This window comes from Ursus americanus, chromosome 32, assembly GCF_024610735.1.
Source record: "Ursus americanus isolate L20-20 chromosome 32, mUrsAme1.1.p, whole genome shotgun sequence".
Taxonomy (NCBI): domain Eukaryota; kingdom Metazoa; phylum Chordata; class Mammalia; order Carnivora; family Ursidae; genus Ursus; species Ursus americanus.
The window spans coordinates 23022681-23050334 of record NC_142158.1 but is presented as its reverse complement, the minus strand read 5'-3'; the positions used below and the strand labels follow the sequence as shown (position 1 = coordinate 23050334).

Genomic DNA, 27654 nt, shown 5'->3' with positions numbered 1-27654 from the left:
AAATTATCTTATTTCTATGGAAATCATTCTATGGAAAATAGAAAACATTCCCCACTCCAACACCTATTATAGAATATTGTCCAGCTTTAAAAAGTACATACTAGCTCGGTATGAATAGATGTGGAAAGATGTCTGATATTTTGTTAAGTAAAACACTGAATTACAGGGTACTTTTTATACCATGATTCTATTAAAGGAGAAACTGATGTGAATGGGAATGTCTTTATAAACATAGAAAAAAGTAGTAAAAAATTGACTCCAGTTTGCGAAGAAGTATGGTGGATGGTGTGTGTAGAAGGCTGAGGATAGGGGGACCATGAGCTTTTTTCAAAAACCATATATCTCTGTACCTTTCAGTTGTTAAAATAACCATTTATTTTTTGTAAGAACATAAAATGAGATGAAAAAGAACCGCCACATCTTCAACTGACTTCATTTATGTGTAGTTTTGTGGGATGCTTGGAAGAAGAATCTGAAGTTCCTTTGACATATTTCATTTAGTCCTCACAAGATAGGATAATAGTCTGATTAGTTTGGATGACTTCTGTCTGTTCTGTATGAATCCATTGGTTTTCCTATTCGTTTTTAAATCTTCTATGAAAGGTAAGGTGTACTGTGGGCTGGACCTTTCTAATAGCTCTTCTGCTAGTTGACCAAGTTCTTCTGTGATGGGGTGGGGAGTGTTGGAGCCAAATGTAGCCAGTTAGTCAGCTAGCAGGTAGGTCAACAAATTATTAATAAAGACATCATAGGACACACTGGGCATGGAGCTCTGAATCCGTTTATAAGGCAGAAGCAGATCTGTCTGTAGAGTTAGGGGCCTTCAGCCATAGTTCCCCTGTGTCTGCCCTCTGTGGACCAGTTTCCTTACCTACAAAATGAGGGGCTTGCACCAGGTAATTGCTAATAGTCTAAGATTCTCTTGTCTAGTTTATGCCTGATTTAAAATCTTTAATTACTCCAAAATAGACTTATTAAACTGCCCGTTACCTCCCACTTAGCAATATAAGCTGTGGTTCTCAGACCTGGGCTACACATTAGAATCATCCAGGTACCTTAAAAAAAAAAAAAAGATGAGTAGCCTTCCACCAGCTCCCATCCCCCCAAATTCAGAGCGGGGCCCTAGAATCAGTCCTTTTTATTTTTCATTTTTTTTAAATAGCTCCCTCGTTGATTCCAGTGTTTCGTGTCAAGAGTCATTGCCTTAGGTCTTGGTAGTAGCTGACTAGTGGGCAAAATAGCATCAAGTAGTCCATGCAGCAGCTCATTAGCTGACTTGACAGTTTGCAGCTAACCTAATAACACAAAGTACTTTCACCTCTTATTTAGTGCCCATTACAATCTTGTGAAGTGTATGTTGTTATTATCCCATATAACCTTCTAAGTGGTGGGAGGCTCCTAGTGGAGGTTACTTTTCACTGTGGAACCCAATTGACAGAAGGCAACTGTAGGCCAGCTGAGTGGATTTGGGTCATGTGAAAAATTATACACATACACACACACATACGTACACACGCACACATACATCGCCACCAGCCCCCCTCACCTGCTTCTGGTGGTGATCTCTATCTGTGTATAAAACTTGACATACCCCGGCCCTGGTCAAGATTATAAAGCCATAATCAAATCAGTAATCAAAAACCTCCCCACAGGGGTACCTGGGTGGCTCAGTTGGTTAAGCGTCCAACTCTTGGCTTCAGCTCAGGTCATGATCTCATGAGTCGTGAGATTGAGCCCTCCATACTCAGCATGGGGTTGGCTTGAGGATTCTCTCCCTCTGCCCCTCCTCTCTCTCTCTCTTTCTCTCTCAAATACATAAATCTTTAAAACACATACACACACAAACCTCCCCACAAACAAAAGTCCTGGACCATATGGTTTCATTGGTGAATTCTACTGAACATTAAAGAGGAGGATTAATAACAGTCCTTAACACATTCAAAAAATAGAAGAGGAGAGAACACTTCCAAACTCATGTCATGAGGCCAGCATTACCCTGAAACCAAAACCAGACAAGGACACCAAAAGAAAAGAAAATTATGGGCCAATATCCCTGGTGAACAGAGGTGCAAAAATCTTCAACAAATACTAGAAAACCAAATTCAACAATATGACAGAAGTCAGACACTGTGATCAAGCGGGATTCATCCAGGGATGCAGGGATGGTTCAACATCTGCAAACCAGTCAACATGATTCACCATGTTAACAAAATGAAGGATAAAATCATATGGCCATCTCAGTAGATGCAGAAGCATTTGACAAAATTCAGCATCCATTTATGATAAAATTGACAAAGCGAGTATAGCGGGAACAATTCTTACAATAAGAAAGGCCACATATAACAAAACCACAGCTAATATCATATTCGATGGTGAAAAGGTAAAAGCTTTTCTTCTTAAATCAGGAATAAGGCAAGGGTGCCTGCTCTCACTACTTTTATTCAACATAGTACTTGCCTAGCCAGAGCTATTAGGCAAGAAAAATAAATAAAAGGCATCAGAATTAGAAAGAAAGAAATAAAACTGTTTCTAATCACAAATGACATGATGTTATATAGAAAACCCTACAGACTGCACCAAAAACCTGTTCAAACTGGTAGAAGAATTCAGGAAGTTGCAAGATATGAGATCAATGTACAGAAATCTGTTGTATTACTATACACTAATAATGAGCTATCAGAAAGATAAAATAGTTCATTTACAATTACATAAGAAAGAATAAAATACTTTGGAATAAATTTAACCAAAAAGGTGAAAGACCTGTACATTAAAAACTATAAGACATGATGAAAAAGATTGAAGAGGACAGAAATAATTAGAAAGATATTCCATGCTCATGGATTGGAAGAATGAATATTGTTAAAATGTCCATACTACCCAAAGTACTGTACAGATTTAATGCAGTCCTTATCAGAATTCCAATGGCATTTTCCACAGCAATGGAACAAACAATCTGAAAATGTGTGTGGAGCCACAAAAGACCCTGAATAGCTAAAGCAATTTCGAGAAAGAAGAACAAAGCTGGAGGCATCATTCTTGCTGATTTCAAAGTATATTACAAAACTGTAGCAAAACACTATGGCATTGGCATAAAACAGATCAATGAAACAGACTAGAGAGGCCAGAAATAAACACTTGCATATATGGTCAATTACCTGATAACAAAGGAGCCAAGAATGTGTAATGGGGAAAGAACAGTCTTCAATAGGTGATGATGGGAAAACTGGACAGCCACATGCAAAAGAATGAAACTCGAACATTGTCTTTCACCTTACACAAAAATTATCTGAAAATGGATGAGACTTGACTGTAAGACCTGAAACCAAAAAACTCCTAGAAGAAAACACAGGCAGTAAACTCCTTGACATAAGTCTTGGCGATGATCTTTTGGATTTGAGGCCAAAAGCAAAGGCAACAAAAGCAAAAATAAACAAGTGGGAATACATCAAACTAAAGAGCTGCACATCGAAGCAAATCATCAACGTGAAAAGGCAGCCTATGGAATAGAAGCTATTTTGCAAATCACATATCTGATAAGGGGTTAGTAGCCGAAATATATAAAGAACTCATACAACTCAATAGCAAAAAATAATCTGATTGAAAATTGGGCAGAGGAACTGAATAAATATTTTTCCAAAGAAGACATACAGATGGCCAACAGACACATGAAAAAAGGTGTTCGACAGCACTCATCGTCAGGGAAATGCAAATCAGAAGCACAGTGAGCCATCTCCTAACACCTGTCAGATTGGCTATAACAGGACAAGGAATAGTAAGTGTTGGCAAGGATGTGGAATTTGTGGGAATGTAAATTGGTGCAAACTCTTTGGGAAACAGCATGCAGGTTCCTCAAAAAATTAGAAATAGAACTACCATATGATCTAGCAATTCCACTTCTGAGTGTTTATCCAAAAGAAATGGAAACTCATAACTTGAAAAGATACCTGCACTCTGATATTCACTGTGGTGCTATTGCACTGGCCAATGCATAGAAGCAATCTCAGCGTCCATTCATGGTTGAATGGATAAAGGAAGTGTGTGCGTGCGTGCGTGCGCGTGTGTGTGTGACGGAATATTTAATATTATTCAGCCATAAAAAAGGAAAATGGCCATTTGTGACAATATGAATGGACTTTGAGGGCATTTTCCTAGTGAAACAAGATAAAGACAAATATCACTTACATGTGGAATCTAAAAAACCCCCAGAACTCACAGATACAGAGAACAGATTGATAGTTGCTAGAGGCGGAGGCTGTGGGGCGGGCATAATGGGTGTAGGGCGTCCAAAGGCACAAACTTCCAGTTATAAAACAAGTCATGGCGACATAATACACAGCACAGTGACTGTAGTTAACAATACGGGATTGTGTGCTTGCACGTTGCTGAGAGATCTTAAAAATTCTTATCACCAGAAAAAAAATGTGTAACAATGTGTGATAATGGATGTTTACTGGACTTATTGTGGTGATCATTTCATGATATATACAGATATCAAGGGCGCCTGGCTGGCTCAGTCAGAAGAGCATGTGACTCTTGTTCTTAGGGTCATGAGTTCGAGCCCCATGTTGGATGTAGGGATTATGTAAATAAGTGAATACATAAAAACTTAAAAAAATATAGAGAGATATCAGATCTCTTTCTATACACCTGAAATTGGTATATGTCAATGATATCTTAATAAGAAAAGATTATAAAGTTGCCCCACACATTGCGCCTCCTAGGTCAGTGGTGTTTCCTTCTGCAGGGTGTGTCCCTTCTTCCCGCTGGCCGTCTAAGGCTCCTCACTCAGACCTTATTCTGAGATGGTCCTCTCTGACCTCCTGCATTCCATCTTACTCCCCTCGCACGTCCAAGGCTGGTAAAGAAAGCAGGTGCACTAGGCTAGAGTCAGGACACCTTAGTTCTTGTCCAGCTCTGACACTTGGTGGCTGTGTGACCCAGGCCAAGTCACTGACAGTCTCTGGGCTCCACGTCCCTCACCTGGAAAAGGAGATGCTGGGATTACAGGTGGAGGTTTAACTAAGGGAATCCTTCGTGGTGGCTCAGCAGGCGGATTCCAGAGCCAGATTCCCTGAGTTTAAATTCTAGTGTTGCTACACACTAGGTATGTGATGTTTGGGAAAATGTCTGAACTTCTCCATGACTTAATTTACTCTTTTATAAAATGAATGCCTCAAAGAGCCTCAAGGGGTTGTGAATGTTGAAGGAGTAACACAGAAGGACTTAAAGCAGTGCCCAGGAGCTTGTACACACCCTGCTGCTAGTCATGTGTTGCTGCTGTTGTCACTTTCACCTGGCTATCAGTGGAATTAATTCTAGTGGGGCGATCATATCTCCAGAGGATACGGGTGGGTGTTTGTGGACAGGGTTTGCAGGATTCCTCAAATGGTCCCAAATTCTTTTCAGTCTTCCCTGCCTCCTTGGCCCAGGATTAAAAGGATATGATTTATGGGGTGGGAGGCCAGCTGGGGGCAGATCCTTAAATACCATGTCACCCACATATTTGCAGGTTTGACTCTGCCATGGCTAAACAGACAGCATAAACATTTTTTGCCCTTGTATCCACCGGAGTTCATTTTTAAAGGGTTTTAATTCTAAGTTATAACTAATATATGACATGATATTTACAGACTAGGGTAAGCCACAAGTCTTCCTGTGCTATCTAAACGAACCAAGTACACAGGATGGTTTTTTTTTTTTTCCTGCAAATTAAGAGAGGGATTATCTCATTCCAGAGGGACTGGATGACGCACTCTGAACTGGGGGAAGGAGGCTTCTGATGGGAGTACACAGACTCCGGAGAGAAAGTCTGTGTAAGCCTCAGAGAACTGTTGTTGGAAAGGGTTTGGAGCCCAGCCGCTTGATCCAGGTCCCTGCTCCCCACCCTACAAGACTGAGATCTTGAGAAGCGATCTCAGGCAATGGCCAAGTTTAAGTCTCGGTGCTGCTCTGTGCCTGAGAGGCTTTGGGGCCCTTCACTCAGTAGGACACTGAGGCTTGCTGAGAACATTAAGTGAGGTAATGCGTGTGAAACATTTAGAGTAACAGCCAACAGTTGTTGACCTCAGAAAATGTACACGCTCTATCCATGCCTATTATTACTTAAAACTTGTGCATTTGAAACAAAGCCTAAGGGATAATGAACTGTCTCACATTGTGTAAATCCACTGTAGGCCTATGAGCTTTTTGGGGGGGGAGGGGATTTTATTTATTTATTTGGGAGAGAGCCAGAGCCTCTGAGAGCAGGCGTGGAGGGGGAGGGGCAGGGGGAGGGGCAGAGGGAGAGGGAGAGGCAGACTCCCGCTGAGCGCGATCAGTGGGTGGGGTGGTACTTGATCTCAGGACCCTGGGATCAGGACCTGAGCTGAAGGCAGACTTTTCTTGTTTTATTACATAACATTTTATCTTTTATTTTTTATTTATTTAAATTAAATTAGCCAACATATAGTACATCCTTAGTTTCTGATGTAGTGTCCAATGATTTATCGGTTGCATGTAACACCCAACGCTCATCATCACATCACGTCCCTCCTTAATGCCCTCCCAGTTACCCCATCCCCCACCCACCTCCCCTTCTGCAACGCTCAGTTTGTTTCCCAGAGTCAAGAGTCTCTCCTGCTTTATCTCCCTCTCTGACTTCTTCACATTCATTTTTCCCTCCCCCAAAGGCAGCCTCTTAACCGCCAGGGCCACCCAGGTGGTCCTGCCAATGAGCTTTTGACAGCTGTGGGGGGGAGGGGACACAGGGGAGGCGGGGCCGGCAGCTGGGAAGCCCCTCTCCTGTGTGGTGGGCTGAGAGACCCCTCCAGGGAGTAGGAGGCTCCCAGTTATGCCAAGACTCACAGCTTCCTCACCGCCTTGCCTGTAGGGCTTGCGCACTTTCCACACGTGGGAGCAAGGAAAATGAAGTCTGTTTCGTTCCAGGTGTTTGAGTATAGACGATTTTTACTGAGCGGTGTGATGGGTTGAATTGTGGTCCCCCACCAAATCCAAATGTTGAAGTCCTAACGTTAGTACCTCGGAATGGGACTGTATGTGGAGGGAGGGGCTTTAAAGAGACAGAGTTACAGTGAGGTCATTTGATGGGCCCTAATCCAGCGACTGATAGCCTTATTTTGATAAGCCTTATTTTTATTTTTAGAGGACATTTGGACACAGACACCACGAGAGGAGAGCACAGGAAGACACAGGGAGAAGGTGGCCCATCTCCAAGAAAAGGAGAGAAGCCTCAGCAGAAACCAAGCTGACACTTTGATTTATTTATTTATTTTAGAGAGAAAGAGCACAGACGATGGGGGGTTGAGGGGCAGAGGGAGAAAGAGAATCTCAAGCAGACTCCATGCTGAGCTTAGAGCCGGACCTGGGGCTTGATCTCATGACCCTGAGATCATGACCTGAGCCGAAACCAAGAGTCGGCCGCTTAATTGACTGAGCCACCCTGGGCGCCCCAACAATAACGTTCTTTTGTTTAAGCCTCCCCGGTTCGTGGTCCTTTGAGGTGAGGGGAAGAGGTACGGTGTACTGAGTGAGAACTAAGGTCAGGTTTTCAGCCCCAGCTCTGGCACTCGCTAGCTTTGTGAATCCAGCCACCGGGCGTAACCGTTTTGTTTTTCCTTCTCCTCATATGTATTCCCAGGAAGTTGTTACAAAGTTTCAGTGACATCATTTATGTAAGGCTTAGGATCGTGCCCCACACGTGGTGAGCACGCAATGAATGACATTTGTATTTGCTTATCTATAGGCTTCGAAAAAAAAACCAGCTCATTACAAATTTTAAAGCATTTCTTGCTGAGGTTCCAAACTGCTTAGCAATGAAAGCGTAACAGGGATCTCTTTGAAAAGCACAAAGAAGCCAAGAGTATGGTACAAACACGTTTTGTTCTGTGGTTCAGAAGGGAATAGCATTTCTTGCAGTCTTCTCCAGCCACATTTATTTGTAGGAGGCCATGCAAAAGAGTACTGTTTGTGGAGGAGGAATGGCTTGCCTTTGAAGAAGGAATTGTTTAATTAGATTGCTTTTGTCCGGGAGCATATAAGGCAGTGTTGCTGAGAGAAACATTCCAGGCCTGGACGGCCGCCTGCGCCTCCTTGGTGAGCCCGGGTCGTAGAGGAAATAATTTTGGACTCTTAATATTTGCTCTTAGTTAAAAATAGACAGCTCACATCTCTTCATTAGGACGAAGGCAACGTTTTTTGCTCCTGGCAAAGTTTGTTTCTTGGAAGAATAGGAAGGCCATGGAACAGACATCCCCAAATAACGCTTTTCTCACGGCCCATTTCAGCAGAGGGATTTAAGATGTATATTTGAAAATTGCAGCACAGTTTGGTTGTGCTTTGGTGGAATAGGGAGTCAAACCCTTGGGCGTGTGTTTGGTTTTCTTGCAGTGACTTTGAAATCTTGCAAGAGCCGTAGAGATGCAAGCCATCTCCCAGGGCTTGTTGAATCCGAGGTATGTCAGGCTTGCGTGTGATGAGAGTCTGATCAAAACAGCTGTGCTCTACTGTTCCCTCATGCATAAGGACCCACACAATGCTGTAATTGTGTGGGGCATATTGTTGGATATCACAAATGAAAGTGCAGCTTTCTTTTCAGCTCGGGAGGGGGTGCATCGGCACAAAAGTAAAGGCATCGCCCATGTTCCTTTTACACGGGAAGGGTTTATGCAAGAGCACTGTGGTACATATTTTTATTCTCTCTGGCCATCCCCACAGTTACCCTTGACATTTTGCCCCCTATAAAACATGTTTTTCTTTAAGAGGAAGCTTGTGACAGGTTGGTTTTTTACTTTTAATGCCTAATTCCCCCCTCAACTTTATCTGCAGTAGGTGCTTATAAGTGCAACCTTGAAGCTAGAGTACGTAGAATTAAATGGAAATTTCTGAGTTTCTTAGATTGCCTTGATTGTGTGTGTGTGAGAAATTCCACATGGAGTTGACAACTATAAATTGTAAAAAAGAAATTTTACAAAAAAGTGTCTTGGATTCCTGTCACCCTGCAAAACAGCCCTCGATTCCATTTTGCATGTTATGTTTGCCTTTTTCCTAATGCCACTATTGTTTTTTTTTAAACCCAGCTGTAAGCATACATACAATTTTATATTCTGTGTTTTTTAATTAGTTACAACAAACGCTTTTCATTTTATTACAGGTGCTTTATAATGCCCGTGTCTGATACTGTTATACTGCATGGCTTTACCATTAATTACCATCCTTCTTGTCCTGTGTTTGAAAGGTAGATCTTAGTTCATTTTGTCTTATAAATAATAACCTTCACAACTTCTTAGCATTTTGCTTCTTGTCATCCAATGAATCGATTTCCAGGAACTGGTTGAAAGTACAGCTCCTAACAAATTCTACCACAGTACTTTCAAAAACGATTATAACGCGAGGCGCATCCTTGAGTTGTTTCATGTGTTAACCAATGTCTTTACCAGTTGTTGAACTTTTAGGTCCCTTCTTCTTGCTAGTAGAGATAATACTGAGGTAAATTTTTTTTGTGTGTAAAATTTTGTGCACATTTCTGATTGGGGTGATGACAGTGGGTTGAAAATTTATAGCCACGGATAGAGATGCAAGAAATGTAACGGTTCACTTCTTCCCGGCTAAACTTAATTTAGCCGTCAAGCTAAGTTTGCCAGTTATAGGCAGCTCCCTTGCTGTTTAAGGCGGGTTATGTTCAAGGTTTGTCTACCTCTCCCGCTAGGAATAAGCTAAGCCCTGAGGGGTCTACAGACATTTGTAGCCTTGGTGAGGGCCTCGGGTCCCTGTGCCTTGATGCCCTGCTGGTCCCTGCTCAAGCGGAGCCTCTCCTTTTGGTTTTGGGCGTTGGCTTCTTGCGCTGCTTGTTGGCTCTACCCTGCAGCTCCCGATAGCAGGTTCATGCTACTGTTCTCCTCCGTGCAACTGCAAGAACGCCCCCGGCCTTCCAGCTCCCTGCTGGCCTCTCTGCTATCCTCAGAGCCTGGCAGAGGGGCCGGAGTGATGCCTCTGGTCCATGTACTTCATCACACTCTGAGCCTCTTGGAAACAGTGCTGGCCATCTCCCAGGGCTGCATTCCGAGAAGCCAGGCGACCAATCTCCTACAGAGATACCCGCATCTTTCCTCCAGACTCCTTTCCTAAACTCGTAGAGGCTGCTTTGACTTTTTCAGATTTCTCTCTACTTTAGGTTTATGAAACCCTACTTGGGAGCTGGAAAACCCTGACATTGACTCTTTGTCATGAGCTGCATTGTCTCTGCCTGCAGAAGAAAGGACACGTGGAAAATTCTGGCAGCTGCCTGAACGTTGGGTGGGAAAGGGCAGCAGGGAAGAGACTGAGGAAGCCAGTTCATAATAGCTCAACAGAAGTGACTGTGTATTGAGTTATTGTATGCATAATTTGTGTGTTAATGTAGTGGGTATAGAATAATATTAATAGCAGGTGCTTATCCTTGCAGGCACTGTTTTAAGTAATCTTAATATAGTCTTTAGTTCCAACAACCCTGTGAAGTGGCACCCCTGTTATTACCCCCGTCACATGGACTAAGAGTCAAAATGCAGCAAATTCTCGTAGCTTTTCAGCCAGTGAGTGGTAGATCCTGGTCTTGCCAGGTATTTGGCTCTGAGTTGACTCTTGTAACCACTGGATCTGTTGCTGGTCTAGGATGGGCGGTCACAAGTACTTCATGTGATGATGATGATGATGATGATGATGATGATGATTTAATTTGAATTCAGTTAGCCAAGAAATAGTACATCAGTAATTTCAGATGCGGTGTTCAGTAATTTGTCAGTTGTATATAACACCCAGTGCTCTTCTTCATGTGATGATTATTGAAGGTAGATCTTCTCTCGTAATTGTTATCATTTGACACTCTTATGGAAGTTGGATCATTTCATAAAAGGTGTTTTTTTTTTTTTTTTTTTTACTATGTAAGATGACATGATCCCTTTATTGTTTTGGTTTGTTTCTGTGTGTGTGTGTGTGTGTGTGTGTGTGTGTGTGTGTGTGTGTGTATCCTCACTCACTTAGGTGTTTCTCCAATTTGGATAAAGAGACCTTCCTAGTTTCAACTGCTAGGAGTCCCCAGAGTTTAGTATCTGTATCATCTCAGGCCAGTGATTTGCTTTCCAGAGTTGTGTAATTTTTAAAACCTGTTTATTTTGGAAAGGCTCAAACATACACAGAAGTGGAGAGATTAGTAGGATGAATGTTCGTGTGCTCAGCACTCGGGTTTCAGCTCATTGCCAATCTTGTTTCATCTATACCGTGATCCATGATTTGTTAACTCCGGCTCCCCTGACATGTTGGGCCGGAAAATTCTTTGTTGTGGGGGCTGTCCTGTGTCTTTTAGAATGTTTAGAGGTAGTCCCAGCCGCTACCCACTAGATGCCAGGAGCCTTCCCCTACCACCTCTCCTGATTCTAACCACCAAAAACATTGCCTGGGAGGGCAAGTCATCCCTCGTCAAGAACCACTGATTTATACTCACTCCACTCTCCCCATCCTTTCAGCATTATTTGGAAACAGATCCTGTACATCAAATCAAACCCATTGTGACTTATATTTCTGAGAAACAGTGTCTTCCATTTTATTGGTCCTATATAGAGGAAAGAAGCAAAGATCTCGTTCTGTTCCTACATGAATTGTCATGGCAGCCTGCCACTGTTGGCCACAGAGATGGTCATAGTTCATACCAGCTACTAGAGTTGATATGACGTAGCAAATGCAAAGAAATTGGTGTCTGCTTCAGCCCGTATTTTTAAAAAAATTGTGGTAAAATAGTTAAATGCAAAATTTTCCATTTTAACCATTTTTAAGCCTATAGTACAGTTCAGTGGCATTAAGGACATTCACATTGTTACACAATCACCACTACCACCCACCTCCAGAACTCTTTTAATCTTGCAAAACTGAAACTCTGTATCTGTTAATAATAACCCCATTCCCTCCATCCCTCAGTCTACTATGAATCACCATTCTGCTCTCAGTCTCAATGAATTTACTGTATCCTAGGTACCTCCTTTAAGTGGAATCATACAATGTTTGTCCTTTTGTGACTGACTTACTCACTTAGCATAATGCCCTTAAAGTTCATCCATGTTGTAACACAGGTCAGAATTTCCCCCATTTTAAGGCTAATATTCCATTGTGTACGTAGACCACATTTTGTTTACCCATTCATCTGTTGATAAGATACTTGGGTTGATTCCACCTTCTGGCTGTTGTGAATAGTGCTGCTACAAACAGGGATGAAGAAATATTCCTTCCAGACAGACCTGGCTTTCAGTTCTTTTGGGCAAATACTCAGAAATGGGATTGCTGGATCATATATAATTGTATTTTTCATTTTTGGAAGAACCGCCATATTGTTTTCCACAGTGGCTGCGCCATCCTACACTCCTACCAGCAATGCACAAGGGTTCTAATTTCTCCTCATCCTTGCCAACGCTTATTATTTTGTTTTTTTTAAGTAATAGCCATTCTCATGGGTGCGAAGTGGTGTCTCACAGTGGTTCAGCTTGTGCCTTTTAAGATGTACATCTGGTAGTTGAAAGCAATTCTGTTAGAAGCCTCCTGTAGAACTAAGCGGCGCTGCTGTGTTTCCACTTTTGCCTTGGAACAGTTTGCCAGGGAACAGATAGCCATCCATGACTCACTCCCGGCAAGAGGACAGGGGAGTGGGTTGTGTCTGTGTGTGGGAGGAAGCTTTCAGTCCCTATCAAAGTCTTGCATTTAGGCTTTAACTACTAACAGTTAAGGGAAAGGATTTGGATTAGGTTAGAATCAGAGGCCATTAGAGCCAGAAGAGACATCAGGAGATCAAGTCTCCCAAATCACACATTTGGTCCCTCCCTCCCCCCAAAATATTGAAACCTGGAGCACGTAAGTCTTCTATTCTTGACTTGCTTGTAGCGACAGTGTCTTGCCTGCTGTCCCCAGTATCTGGCATACAATGTTAACCAGTAAATGTTTGCAAAATTAATCAATGAATTGCCTAAGGTCACCCAGCTGACCCCTGAGGGTCAGAAGGAGGGCATTCAGATTATGATGGCAGAAAAATGGCAGATTCTGTCAGTGACCTAGTGAGCCTTTCTTTCCTCTTTATTGATCACTGGGGTGACAAGATCAGATGGAGTGTTTGTATGGTGAGCCTTATTCTTTCTTGGAGGGTTGCAAGGACCCACCTTCTTTTTTTTTTTTTTTTTTTTTTAAGATTTTATTTATTTATTTATCAGAGAGACAGCACAAGCAGAGAGAAGGGCAGAGGGAGAAGCAGGCTCCCTGCTGAGCAAGGAGCCCCGATGTGACTCGATCCTGGGACCCTGGGATCATGACCCGAGCTGAAGGCAGGCATTTAACTAACTGAGCCACCCAGGTGTCCTGGGACCCACCTTCTTTAAGAGAAGCTCAGCTGAGGAAGTCTGGGCAGCTGAGTGACAGCCACCAAGCTGAGCAGGGAGTCTGACACGGGACTCGATCCCAGGACCCAGAGATAATGACCTGAGCCGAAGGGAGACACTTCACCATCTGAGCCACCCAGGCACTCCCATAACTTTGACTTTCTACTTGCCAGTTCCTTAATGTTTTGAACCGTGCTAAAATGGTTATTTTTCTCTCCCTTGTGTGTGTGTGTGTGTGTGTGAGAGAGAGAGAGAGAGAGAGAGAGTTGGTGATGGTGTATTTAGGCTACATAAAAAGGTATGACCGTGGGGAGGTGGGTGGGGAGATGGGGTAACTGGGTGACAGCATTAAGGAGGGCATATGATCTGATGAGCACTGGGTGTTATATGCACCTGATGAATTATTGAACTCTACATCTGAAACTAATAATGAGCTATATGTTGGCTAATTGAATTTAAATTAAAAAATAAAGGTATGACCCCCATGATGTAGTCTAGGATTACAATTCCCCTCCTCTCTGTCTTTCAGGGTAGGAAATGATGGTGGGCAGTAGTGGGACTAAGTTTTTGGAGAGACCGGGGAACACGAATAATCTAATAGAGGGGGAAACTCAGCACGGCCAACTTTTAAAAACAAAACAAAAAGGGAGCCTGAGTGGCTCAGTCGGTTAAGCAGCCAACGCTTGATTTCGGCTCAGGTCTTAAACTCAGGGTCGTGAGTTCTGGCCCTGCATGGAGCCTACTCAAAATAATGATAGTAGTAGTAGTAGTAGTAGTAATAATAATAATAATAATAATAATAATAATAATAATAATAATAATAATAAAATAAATAAAAAATGAAACAAAAAATTCTCTGAAAGTATTTCTGTGAATCATCCGGGTCCGAAGTCGTCTTGGTTTTTACTGGGAAAACAAAGTGAGCTCAGGTGGGCGGAGGCTGCCGCCTCCAGCCCCACCTCAGAGGCAGCCCTAACGAATGTCAGTAACAGCTACGGTTTTCTGTAGTGTGAAAAACTGTGGAGGCTGAATTTGAGGCTCTATTCAGATATTTATATCCTCCACCCCTCTTCCATTAAGTGTCTTCTAAAAGTGAAGTTTTCACTCCAAATACTCTGCGAAGTTTGAATCGCTTTCCCAGTTGTCGTTAATGGTTACCTCACTTGATATATTTTGGTTTGGGGTTAAATCTCCTGATCTTTCCCATGGGCATCAGGGAAATCTTTTATATTTTCTTTCAGGTCCAATATTTTTGAGAGACAAATGAGATTTTTCTAAGGCAATTTGTTGCCCGTTTTGCATAAGAGGGCAGGGTAGGCTTGCAAGTTGAAGGCGGGGCTGTTTCTTTTCACGTGTGGATTTTTACCGCCACCCCTTGAGCTCGAGCAACGCTCGTGTTAATTTGGTGTTAATTTAAAATGAGCAAAATTAGAGTCAAAACAGCTGATGATGACTTTGGAGAGAAGCACTTAGTTTCTTACGTGTTCAGTGAAGGAAGCTTCATGGATTTGGTGCATTTGTGACTCTGGGAACAGGTGCTTTATCTTAGGATAACGTTGGGCGTGGAGGGGGCGGCGCGTGGGCGTGGACAAAAGAAACCCGGCAAACTGACCCCACAGTCACTGAGGCCCTTGTACATTAAAAAGCCCTCCGTGGGTGGGTGGGAACGCCACCTTGGCTAGCATTAAAGGATGGGAGACTTTCCTCGCTTCTTCCACCAGCCGAGGGCATGGTAAATTTTCAGTCTCCCGAACCTTTTTCCACACGAACACTCTGCTGAGGAAACAATCCAAGTCCACGTCTCAGAGGCACCTTGGTGTGGAAATCTGGAGAGAGTAGAGAGAATTTGCACACGGGTAAAAGGGTAAAGGTTTTGAGTCTCTCTCTCGCTTCTCCCCCCGCACAGGTGAATTTCGTGGCGTGCCAGCTCTTTGCTCTGTTTGCTGCGTTCTGGTTCCGCATCTATATGAGTCCTGGTAAAACCAGTCCCGATGTCCGGCATGCGTTTGTCACCATTTTCGGCATCTATTTCGTCATCTTTTGTTTTGGCTGGTGAGTATGAGCCTCAGAAATTCTAATCTTTTGTAATTCGGGTGTCTTGTGGCCGTATTCTTGGCATTTCCCAGGCACCGAGGAAAGAAATGTATTTACTCCTATCGTAGAATAATGGGAATGTTCCAGGAATGTCCATTTGCTGAAAGAACCTAGAACCAATCAACTACCCGTTAGAACTCAGTTGCTGAATTTTTCTACAAATGGTGCTTCTGGGTGCTGTAAATAGAGTGCTGTAAGGTTTCAGTAAGGAACCTTTCCTCCCTGTTGTAGATATTGGTGTCTTTCTTGCATTACTGCTAGAGGTAACTGGTGTTAGTCCTGTGCCTGGAGTAGAACAATAGCTTTAGTGCTGGTTTGAGGAAATGCGAATCATTCCTCAACAGGGAGAGTCTATAGATGGCACTCTCCTCTACTTGGTAAGCTGGCCAGTGACCCTGGGAGTGGCTCTTCTCTGGGGGAGGGGGGCAGTTTTAGGAACCATCCTTTCTAGAAGTACAGCCTAAGGAAATTTGTGAATTTATTCGGGATACTAGAATACTGCTCTTCCTCCTCCAATAAAAACGTGAGAAAGGATGATGAGTATTTTGAATCAGCTCCCAGGTGAAAGTCGTGGTGTCTGGGGAAGGTCAGTTTGGGTCCTGGTGCTTTAAAATTAAAAACAAAAACAAAAAGTTCTAAAGAAAGAAGGTTTCTGGACTCTTGGTTGTATGTATGCGAAAGCATAAGTATTCCATTTATGGAACGACTTCCTGCTGCCATTTCAAGATCCAGTACCTTAATTACACAGAGCAAAAACACTTGATTTATTTTCTCTTCTAGAAACACGATTTCACAGCTCACCTGCTTGTCGGCGGGGGCGGGGGCGGGGGTGGAGCAGCAGCATGGGCGTCCAGTTGGCCTGTTAATTTGAAATGCATTCAGTGCTCCTCCTTCTCTCCGTGATGTCTTAAAGGTACTCCGTACACCTTTTTGTGCTGGTGTTTATTAGCTACGGAATCATGGTCACCGCAAGCGTATCCAGTATTCACAGGTAAGGTTCTGGGAGCAAACCAGGCCACGTGAGGTTTTTCGTGACCTCTGAAATGTGTTCAGGGTAAAGGGGTACCTTCCCCATTTGGCCGGCCACAGGTAGCATATCCTAAGTCCTCTGGGGTATCAGAAGGAGAGGCGGGGGCCCCTAAATGCTGGGAGTATTCAGAGGACGCTTTGCAAAGGTGTCGGAGTAGAAGCAGCTTTGGTAGCCTCCAAACTGGAAACCACAGCCGGATACTACTCCACAATAGAAAGGAGGGACTGACTGATAACACACAGGCACGTGGATATATCCTCTGAATAAATAGGCGGGATGGAGGACCCCACAGAAATTGTGTTCTGGGCAATGCAAACTAATCTGTAGTTGCAGAGATCAGATCGGAGGTTACGTGGGCTGGGACAGTCCCCAGAGATGGGGAAGGGATCAGAGAGGCAGGAAGAAGCCTGGGGGGAGGGGGCAGAGAGGGTGATGGATGTGTCTGTTTCCTTGATTTTGGCTGTGGTTTTCTGGGTGTGTACCTATGTCGAAACTTCATGCACTTCAAATATGTATTATCAAAGGTTAACAGAGGAAGTATTCTTACTGTGATATTTTGATTTAAGAGTTACAGAAGTCACTTAATTCTGCCTTGAAGGCAGCATGCTGGGATCATCGATTGGGACACCTGGGTTATCTGTTTAGCATCGTCTGTGTTTCCCGGAGTCTGTGTGAAACCTCAGTAATAATTCTGCCGTTCGGTAGTGCTGGAATGTAAGCTCTATGAAAACAAAGTTCACTGTTGTGTCCTCAGAGCCTAGAACAATACCGGGCACAAGTAAAGGGTCAGTAAATATTTATGGAATGAATGACTGAACACCTTTGAAAAGACATGTGCTCTGTGATGACTTCTTTTGTGATGGCTTTTCTGAAAAAGCAGATGGCCTTCTTTCAATTTCAGAAGGCTCTTTGATTAATAAGACGAGTAGCACATAGTTTTCCTTCTGAAAATCATTGAAATTTAACTTTCTGGTGTATAATCTTGTAAATTACTTGCAATAAATGTCTGGTTTTCAAGGGAAAATATTTTTGCATGATTCTAAATTTTATTTTCACCCAACTCTGTGTCCAGATGAACTTTGAAAAATTGACTTGTGATCCTCTCTCTTCTGAATGCCTTCCTTGAGAGGGATTGTGTCACTCCTTCATAAGGGAAAGAGGAAATCCATATTTCTAAGAACGGGTTTTGGGAATGCTTCATATTATAGCAGAATGCTGTTTTTAGTGTGTGTGTGTGTGTGTGTGTGTGTGTGTGTGTGTGTGTGTGTAGAGGTGAAAATGTCTGGCTTTTCCCAAACTTGAGTTTCGAAGCAATTCAACAATTGATGTTGTTACGTCTCTGTAGCACATTTTTAACGACCTTACAAATTGTGACTTGTCAGCTCTTGCCACACTTGTGTGATGCCGATGGGGTGTGGACCATGTTTCAGAAGGTCAAGAAACTCCATGCATGCTCGTTCCATGCCGGGCCGAGTGCTCGTCTCTGGCCAGGAATGGAACACTCCAGGCTTGGCCAAGCTGAGCGGTTTACAGACAGGCTATGACTGTTCCACCATAATATTGTGGTAGCAGAGGGCCGTGTCATAAGACCAGAACGGACGCCAGAACAAGTTCTTCCCCTCTTTCTTTGCTTGTGTGGTTGCCAAGATTGCAGAAGTAGGGAGTGGTTCGTGGTTCCTGATGGAGGGAAGTTACTTCCTATTGATGCAGAGTAAGAACATCAGACTGGAAATCTGGCTCTTTCTAGCAGTGTGACTGCAGACAGTTGACACAGCTTCTCTGGACATCAGATTTCCCACCCATAAAAGGTGGGATTGAAGTTTTCTTCAGCATCAGGATTTTATGATTCATTGTGAATTGTTTTCTTCCCCTGGCTGAGCCAGTTTTGAGTTCTGTCACTTGGCTGGGAAGCGGAGGGGAGGGTCAGTCTTTGCTGCAATGGGGAGTTAACCCGTTTCTGGACACATCGTTGTCTTTGTCTGGAGAATGCTTGGGGCACGTGCTCTCTTTCCTTCCCGAGCCACTATATTGCACAGAAATCGTAGGTGTTCATTTATTACGTCTGAACCACCTGGAACAGAATGCAGTTTTTATCTCCTCAGACTGACAGCCTCGTGTCAGGATGGGACAATGCAGTGACCAATTGTGGGGATTCCTGCTTTGTGCCCAGTGCTAAGCCAAGCTCTTTTAAATAGTTTTCATTGCTTTTAACATATAAAGTCTTATTGAGTGTATCATTTAATATATTTAATATTTCATATTATTATTGCAAATATATTCTTTCTAGGACAATTCTATGGGATCCAGATATCCCCCCCACCCCCTGCCCCACCAAGGTGAGGAAATGAAAGCTCAGAGAAGTAAATACGTATACAGATCAATGAATTTGCACAAATTGAATACATCCATGTTACCACTGCCTAGATCAGTAGGGGAGTATTGTCATCACTCTGCCCCAATCTCTCTCACACCCCTCCTTCCTAAAATAACTACTCTGGACTTCTCACATGAGTTTTGCCCTTGCTGGGATTTGAAATCATGTTGGTCTCTCTCCAGAATATGTACTCTGCCATTCCTGGGTTCCTTAGATTTTTCAGGTTTGTCTAGAGCATGAATACATTGTCCTGTTGCATTGGGACACAGTACTTGACACCATCCTTGATAAGTAGCTCTTACTATCACAAGTGAGTTGAACTTGCTTTTCTCTCTGGGTGGAGGGGCAGGGGAAGGTATGGATCTAACTCCTGTTGAGGAGAAAGAGGAAGCAGGCATGGTTGCATTCAAAAGGGCCCTGGGAGAATTTGTCTTTTGAATCTGCTCTGTGCTTTTGCCTTGGCCCTCGTGAGCTGGCTAGAGAAAGAAAGAGAGGCTGGAGGCAGAAGGGCCTCACTGACTCCATTCTGCTTCTGCTCTGCACTTCAGAGAGCTCCTTTCTCTTAGTCACTCACTTTGTTTGCCATCTTCCTGTTTTGGAAAGGGTTAAGGATGAACCTGAGGCTGGGAAAGTGTGTGCTGTGTCCTAACATCTTTGTTTGTAAAGAACAGTAAAGAGAACATAAAAACATGTAGTGCTTTCGAGTTTACAGAACTCTTTCACACCCACTGTCTGCTTCTCCCTCGCTACCAAATGAGTTTTTATTATTTCTACTTCACCATTCCGTAGGTCGTGCTAGTCATCATGAGTTATTTCAATGTGCATTTGTGAAGCTCAGTATAATTTAATATGAGAAAATACTTCCCTGTTTTATGACCCATGTTTAAATGCTATAGCTTCTGCATTCGTGTCTGTTTTGAGGGGCTCCTGAGCCATTTAAAATGTTGGATGTACTCCTTTCAGTTCATTTCAACTAACAGTATACGAACCCCTTCTATGGTCAAGGGTGGGACGCTCAAGGTGACAGGGAGTTGGCGTAACAGACACACGCGTGTACTTTCAGCATTGTGATTATGGATGTCGGCATGCAGGGCTGGAGAAATACTGGCAGTGGAGCAATGAATTGTGCTGGAGGAGGGATGGGATGGGTGGGGTGAGCCTGAGCCGGGGACTGACTGGGAGCTGAGCCTTACCTGGTAATTAGGCAGTTCGCAGGTAGCCTAGAGGATGGGGAAGGGGGTTGCAGGCAAGGGAAGGGGCATGTGGAAGACCTTTGGCCTGAAACGGAGACTGTTTGTGGAGAGTGAGTAGCTGGTGTAGTTTGAACATAAGGTGCACATGGAGTGTGGCTGGAGAGGAGTCCAGAAGGGAAAGGTAGAGCTCAGTGCGTGAAGCACATCGCATGTCACGTTTGGGAGTTGTGATGTGACTGGACAGTGGGACCCATTGGGAGCTTTTAAGCCAGGTCACACTGATTTAGTTGTTGGTTCACGTAGCACGCGGTCGTCTGCTCTTGTGAATGAAACACGTGGACTCACCAGACTGGGGCTTAATACCTAACCTCACTGCAGTTTTCAACCTCCCCCAGAAATGTAAGTCTTCCCCAGTCACCCAGGAATTTTCTGGGCAGCACCAAGGAGGATCTGTCACGTGGGCCCTCTCCATCCCTCAAAGGGAAGATGAGGTCATCTGCATTTTAAGACGCTTCCCTCTAAGGGAAAGTGGCCTTGCCGGAAACCATCCCTCCTTCTCTTTTCCTAGTCACGTCCTTATTCCACCCTTCTGCCTGTAAGAACCTTCCATTTTGTCCCACTCCGTGGAGCTCCCCTCTACTTTCTAGATGGTGTGCTGCTGCCACATCCAATTAAGTGCCAATTACTTAATGAAGATAATGAGATCTTCCAAATTTACTCAGTTGAATTTTTGTTTTTTAATGTCACATATGTGTAATTACAAATTGATGAGTGTTCTGAATGGCATGCGTGTGCGTGCGTGTGTGTGTGTGTGTGTTGCCGGTTTATACCATGTGGTCAGGGCCAGTCTCCGTAAGGAGCTATGGAATGATCCTGAGTATGGTAACTGAAGCCTCAGGCTTGGGCAGGAAGGGTTCCAAGCAGAGCGCTGGGAACACTAACACCTAAGGAGTAAGCGGAGAAAGAGAAGCTGGGTAAGAGCCGTGGAAGAATTAACCAGAGAGGCGGGAAGCAAACAAGAAGAACAGAAGCCAAGAGAACAAAGTGTTCGAGGGAGGGAGTGGTCGGCAGTGTAACGCTGGTCCGTATCTTACAAAGATCTGGTGTAAGCGCGATGGTTTGTGAAGAGGAGAATCCGAGGGCAAGACCTTCCAGGTCAGGGGCTCCCGGCTCCAGCTGCGCGCTGGAATTCCACCTGCTGGGTGTACCCTGTTCCAACGAAGCCCAAATATCGGGGTGAGGCCCAGGTGTCTGCAGTTCGTAAAGCTCCTGGGGTGACCCTGTTGTACTGTCCTGGTGACAAAAGATGAAGGGTTCCAGAAAATGAATGCTCAGAGGAGGGGAGCACAGGGACTGGGTTTGCGGTGGAGCAGAGAGGACTTTGGGATGGATTGCGTGTGGGGAGTGAGGGAGAGGAAGAGGAGAAAATGGACTGTGTTGCTGCCCCGCGTAATCCTCTGATCCTGTTTCTGGTTTCAGATACTCCTTCTTTGTAGCAATGGGATACCTTACGATATGCCACGTCAGCCGAATATACATCTTCCACTATGGAATCCTCACTACAGATTTCTCTGGGTGAGTACCTTCATTTGGGCGGGGGTGTTTGACTGCAGACTTTGACTCAGTCTCTTGCAGTCTGCACGGGAGGCTCCCTGGTGGTTGGTTGAATCCGTGGGGAAGACCGCGCTACCCTGCGGTTGGGGCTGAAGGTTGGATTAGCTCTGCCGTGTTGTCAGGTAGGGGTTGCAGGCTAGGGTGCGTGCGCTATGTCCGTCCTGCCACCTGTTTTTGCAGAGTTACACCGGGTCACGACCAGGTGCCCTGACTCATTGACGTCTTATCTCTGGCTTCTCTTATACTACAGTGCTAAGGTGTGTGGTTGCGACGTAGGACCCTCACAGCCTAAATCTTTACTGTCTTGCTCTTTGCAGAAAAAGCTTCCCAACCCCTATTCTAAGGCTCTTAATACAGAGTTGGTGTTTATCTCATAATAATTTTTAATACTAGAGAAATTCTACCATATTAGTGGAGAAGCAGACCCCCTTGGGTGGCCCCTGGCTGCCCCGGCCCCTCCCCCAGATTCCCTAGACTTCTGGCAATTAGTAGGTAATACCCATCATGGCAAGCGTCTCCATACTAGTTGTAAAAATTTTGTCTGTCACCATGGCCTTAACCTAGTGGGCCACTGGTCTCCTGATGGTCACCTGGCCAAGACTGTGGGCAGAGCACTGACAATTTTGTACTCTGTTGATGTTTGTTTGGGAAGAGCTTTTTATGAATCTTGAGGAATGGACACTAATGCAGAGTGATTCCTCCTCACACGTTGTAGAGTAGCCTTGTTACTTCTCTAGGAGCTTGGGTCTGTTCTCCGCAAGAGTCTGAGGTTAGGGAGAGCCCGCCTTCCCCCCTCGGGTTGGCTTGCACTCGATTCCGTGAGTTACTGGAGAACAGGTAATGAAATAAAGGGGTTGCAACTCACGGCTTATTTCTGTGACCTTTGCCAGGTGCATGACTCAACGGTCCCCCCACGAAGAGGCTTAGGAAGGCAGAGGTGTTGCTTTGAGGCACAAAGACTGTTGTCCTCAAGTTTCTGTGTCTCTGGTTTGCTCCTTCATGCGTCCGTTCTTCCTACCCTCAAGCTTTTGGGTTTTACGTTTCTCATTGACTCGTCTCCTTTCTGCGTTCTCCTCCCCATAAGTTGTGGAGCACAGTTGCTCAGCTTTTCTAAAATAAATTCACAAAATGTTTTCCTTCCTAATGATGTATGTGGGAAAATACGGGAGCAACAAAGATAACAGTAGAGCCAGGAAGTTAGAGCATTAAAAGTAATTTTTAAACAGTGGGGATCATAACTCTCCCTGGGGTTTAATCCACAAACTTCACTTTTTGTGTCACCCCAAAGCTGTACCCCCCCCCCCTTAGAGTTCCTGGCACTTATCAGGTGTTCAGTAAATGAATGAGTGACATCCTATAGTTAATTCGTCAGTTCTGTTTTCAATGCTTCCAGCAGCCACAGTCAAAGAGCCCCTCCAGCCCTATTGGGTTGGGAAACGAAACAAAGAGTTTGGACTTCAGCCCAAAGTAGATAACTACCAGTTTCTCATCTATATTATCTTTTCCTTTTTGGGGCACAAAACACATATTCATTCATTGGTTTCTGCAAGAGTTTTTGGGGCCCCAGTATGCTAGGCTCAGGGCCAGGTGCGGGGTAGGAGGAAGGGTGTCCAGGCAGAGGGAACAGCTCTATAAGAAAGAGCACGGGATTGTGACAGGTGCTTGTGGGGCTCCCAGAAACCTGCCTCCCGCTGCCTTACCTCCCACGTCCCTGTGTCATCAGCTCCAATGGGGTCGGCAGCCTGATTGTCACTAGGCTCCATCCACTGCTCTGCGCATCCACTGCCACCACTTGGGACCACCACGTGTTTGGTTGTCTGTCCTTCCACCCCGCCCCTTGTCTGGTCTGTGCTGTCTGTACCACCCAGAAAGAGGTTCTGAAATATCAAAGCAGGTGATGCTCTGGACTGGATTCTTCTGCAGTCTACTTCCACCATGCACTGAGTATGGCAGCTTTGCAGAAAAGCTTCTGGTCCGCGCACATGCTGGGTTAGCTCACGTCCCTGTGCCTATGCCTTGCTCATTCGTCTGCTTTTTTACCCTTGTCTGGGTGGGAATCTCTTCCTTCCCTTTCTACCACCCGGCTCAAAAATCACTGCTTTACAGAGTTTTCCCTGATTGCCACCCTATCCCTCCCCTGTCCCCTTCCTCCTGCTGATCACCACATTTTGGGCCCTGCCTAGGGGGAGGGCTCTCAGATGGCTCTCATTGGCTGGTGCCGCCTATCCCCCACCCCCTGTAGATCCTATTCCCGGGATCCCGGGGGCCACAGGGTGTGGAGTCAGGGGACAGAGGTGCTTCTGCTCTCACCAACTGACCTGTGTGCTTGTCTAATGTCCCGTGCGTTTTATTCCCAAACGTGCCTATCCCAGTTTGTACTTGCATAGAAACTGATTCTATATGGACGTGAAAGGAGAGACCGTGGTTTCTCTAAATCTCAGTCGAGTTTTTTGGAAAGAGACCAAAGCAAGTTCAGTGTGTTACAGGTAATGGGTGATGAATGTGAAGTGGGTGGGAGGCTGGAGAGGTAGGGGGCGCACTAGAGCCGGGCAGGGTTCTGCACTCGGGTCGCTCTGCAGTGTGGGCATCTTGACTTTTCTTTTACCTCCTTAGTCCACGTCAGAGAAAATGACCCTGGAGGTGGCAGGCAGGGCTTATGGAAGAGAGAGGCTATCACTCAGTAGATCCCTGCTGCAAAGAAGGGCTTTGGTGCTGAATCAATAGGTTCATTCATGCATCAGTCAGCAGATGCTGGCTGAGAACCCCCTGAACCCGCCAGGCGGGTTACAGGAGGCAAGGGTGAGCGAAGGCTGTGGAATGCACTTACCGTTACCAACTGCCAAGTTTGTATGGGAAGTTCACCTGTGAGCGTGTCACGGTATACCAGATTGATTCATGTCCCCCCAAACTCGACCTCAGAACATGTTCTTCTTTGGAAATAGGATCTTCGTAAGGTAACTGGTTAAGATGAGGACATACTAGATTAGGGTGGGCTCTGCATTCATTATGGCTGGTGGCGTCCTTCTGAGGAGGCCATGAGAGTCACAGATGCCGGGGTCCCATACAGGGAAGAAGGCCGTGTGAAGACATAGGCAGAGGTAAGGGTGAAGTAGCCACAGGCCAGGGAACTCCAAGGATTGCCAGAAGCCACCAGAAGCTAGAGGGGAGCACGGAGCAAGTTATTTCCCAGGCTCCAGAAGGAGCCAACCAAGTCTGCCAATGCCTTGATTTCAGACTTCTGGCCTCCAGAAAACAGTGAGATGATAAGTTTCTGGTTTTAAGCCACCCAGTTTGTGGGACTCAGTTATGGCGGTGCTGGGACAGCAATACATAGTGTTTTATGACTGCATACCTTTTGATGGGCTAACAGCTGTCCCCTGCTCCTGATCACGCAGGGTAAGAATGCCTCCAGTGTCCCCAGTTCTGCCCCTTCTTGTCACACCCCCTTCTCCGTCAGTTCTTTCCATAACATGTAAACTCTTGAATGATCATTAATGCATTTTTAGTATAACCAGAACTGGTGGAAGTTACCAGTAGAAAAAAATAAAGGGCATTCTTGGAAAACAGCAGTGTGCCTGTGAAATGTGGATCTGGTGACTTGGATGGCAGGGGACAATGGACATCTATCACTGCCAGCCTGACTTCCAACAACAGGGTCGGACGTATTTCCTCAAGTGATGTCTGTGCTTGGGCGTTTTTTAGATCTCCTTGTATTAAGAAGTTTCTGACTTTACACACACAACCATAGAAAGCTTGGGGGCACCTGGGTGGCTCAGTTGGTTAAGCGTTTTGCTTTTTTTTTTTTTTTTTTTTTAAGATTTTATTTATTTATTCGACAGAGATAGAGACAGCTAGTGAGAGAGGGAACACAAGTAGGGGGAGTGGGAGAGGAAGAGGCAGGCTCATAGCGGAGGAGCCTGATGTGGGGTTTGATCCCATAACGCCAGGATCACGCCCTGAGCCGAAGGCAGACGCTTAACCCAAGCGTTTTGCTCTTGATCTCCACTCAGGTCATGATCTCAGGGTCGTGAGATTGAACCCTGCATAGGGCTCTCTGCTCAGCTTGGAGTCTGCTTGAAAGCTCACAGCTTTCTCTCTCTAAATAAACCTTAAAAAAGAAAACCCACATAGAATGTTTGAACTGGAAAATACACTGTGGGAAAAGATACAAAAAAGGTTTGTCTATTACCTGTAGGTCATGTGAGACTTAGTTCTCAGTGCCCGTACTATTTGGTTCTTAGGCATATCTTTTTTTTTTTTTAATTATAGAACATTCTTAAGCAGCATTATTTTTTCCCTCCCATCATACATGCATAAATGCCTCACTGACGTAAATCCATCTTCTTGGAGAAACAAATGGAGAGGTCCATACCAACCTGAAATAGACAAGATGCTTTAAATCTCAAATTGTCAGTTAGAGATTCTTGACGAACATCTATTTTAACGATGAGCGTGCAAGCAACCACCAGTTCCCCTTCAGAATGGAATTCGTTCCACGCGGCCATTTCAGTTTTAAAATCTTATTTTGTGGAGGAATAAAGTCATGTTTCAGAGGGAGAAGCAGGCTCTCTGCTGAACAGGGAGCCCGACGCAGGACCCGATCCCAGGACTCCAGGATCATGACCTGAAGGCAGACACTTCACCGACTGAGCCACCCAAGCGCCCTGAATTCTGGTGTTTCAGAGCAGCCTGAGGAGAGAGCTGTTCTCTCTGGAGCGTGCATCCAAGGCTAAGTGCTTAGCATACTTTATTACATTTTTGGAATAAGAGCCCAGACAGGAATTGAATGGGATGAGATGGGATCGCTGTTTGTGTCCAACAACATATATATGTTTTTAATTTGGGGAAACCCATAAACTCGTGCTTTAGATCATTCTAGGGCTTAAAATTTTATTTATCATTCTGAAAGTAATCAAGTTTTCATGGGCTAGACCAGCATTAATAGTGAGGGTAACACACAAGATACAGTTTTATTATTTCTGCTAATACAGTTTATATTAATACATGCAGTGGCGGATGTCCTTTGTGTTTTCTCAGTGAATGCGGGCTATTAAAAATAGCAGAACATTTACGGTTCTCCTCGGGGAAACTCAACAATTGCTTGTAATAAAGCTGGTACTTGATTCCTTTTAAGTTTGTGGTGGTGAATGGGTTCTTTTTTTCTCACAGAAGGGTACAAATGGAGTTTTCTGAGGGAAGCAGCAAGAAGAACATTTATTTCCTCATTGCAGGCTAGGCCAGATTCAGGCCGATAATTGCTCCCTATCATGTTGGCAATTTGAGTTGCTTGTGTGTTTTCGAAAACAGTCTGAAGTGAGAAACTCTTCCACGCTGATAGAGGGAGTATAAATCGGTACGACCCTTCTGGAAGGCAACTTAGCTGTAAAATTTCAAGCCAGAATTTTTTCTTTTAAATAAATCATATTCTAGGGGCTTCTGGGTGGCTCAGTTGGTTAAGCATCCAATTCTCGATTTCAACTCAGGTCATAATCTCAGGGTCATGGGATCAAGCCCTGCTTCGGACTCTGTGCTCGGCAGGGAGTCTGCTTGAGATTCTCTCTCCCTTTGTCCCTCCCCCTGCTTTGCACTCACACTCTCTCTCAAAAAACTTTAAAAAATCCTATTCTATGATAGGATAAATTCCTAGGAATTGAATTACCTTAAGGAAATCAAATTTATTCATACGTGTGTTCAACTGTTGTCAAGAGTACTGGAAAACTGGAAGCATCCTAAATGGTCCAAAAGAGGTGAATGATTAAATTGTGGTACTAATGTGTGTCCACTGAAAATGATGTCTTCAAAGAATGTTTAATGACACTGGAAAATGCTTACAATAGAATGGAAAATCAAAACTGCAAAGCTAATACACGACTTAAGACTCCCATTTTTTATGAACGTGGACATGCGTAGGAGAGGCTGGAAAGAGCTAATCAAAATGCTAAGACAGTGTTGGGGGATCTTTAT

At 44.4% G+C, this 27654-nt stretch overlaps 1 protein-coding gene across 4 annotated transcripts in view; it reads left to right on the top strand.

The window, feature by feature from the left end:
• The window catches only part of MBOAT1 (membrane bound glycerophospholipid O-acyltransferase 1), a 107894-nt gene that overhangs the window by 40676 nt on the left and 39564 nt on the right, over nt 1–27654 (top strand). For 2 of the 4 annotated variants that reach the window (XM_045795724.2, XM_087858094.1), the window contains 3 exons: nt 15292–15437; nt 16393–16470; nt 21556–21651. In XM_045795724.2, the coding sequence (XP_045651680.1) occupies nt 15292–15437; nt 16393–16470; nt 21556–21651 (320 nt within the window). Of the gene's footprint in view, nt 1–9213; nt 9233–15021; nt 15118–15291; nt 15438–16392; nt 16471–21555; nt 21652–27654 lie in introns of those variants that run through there. The other 2 variants (XM_087858095.1, XM_087858093.1) reach the window with 2 other exon arrangements.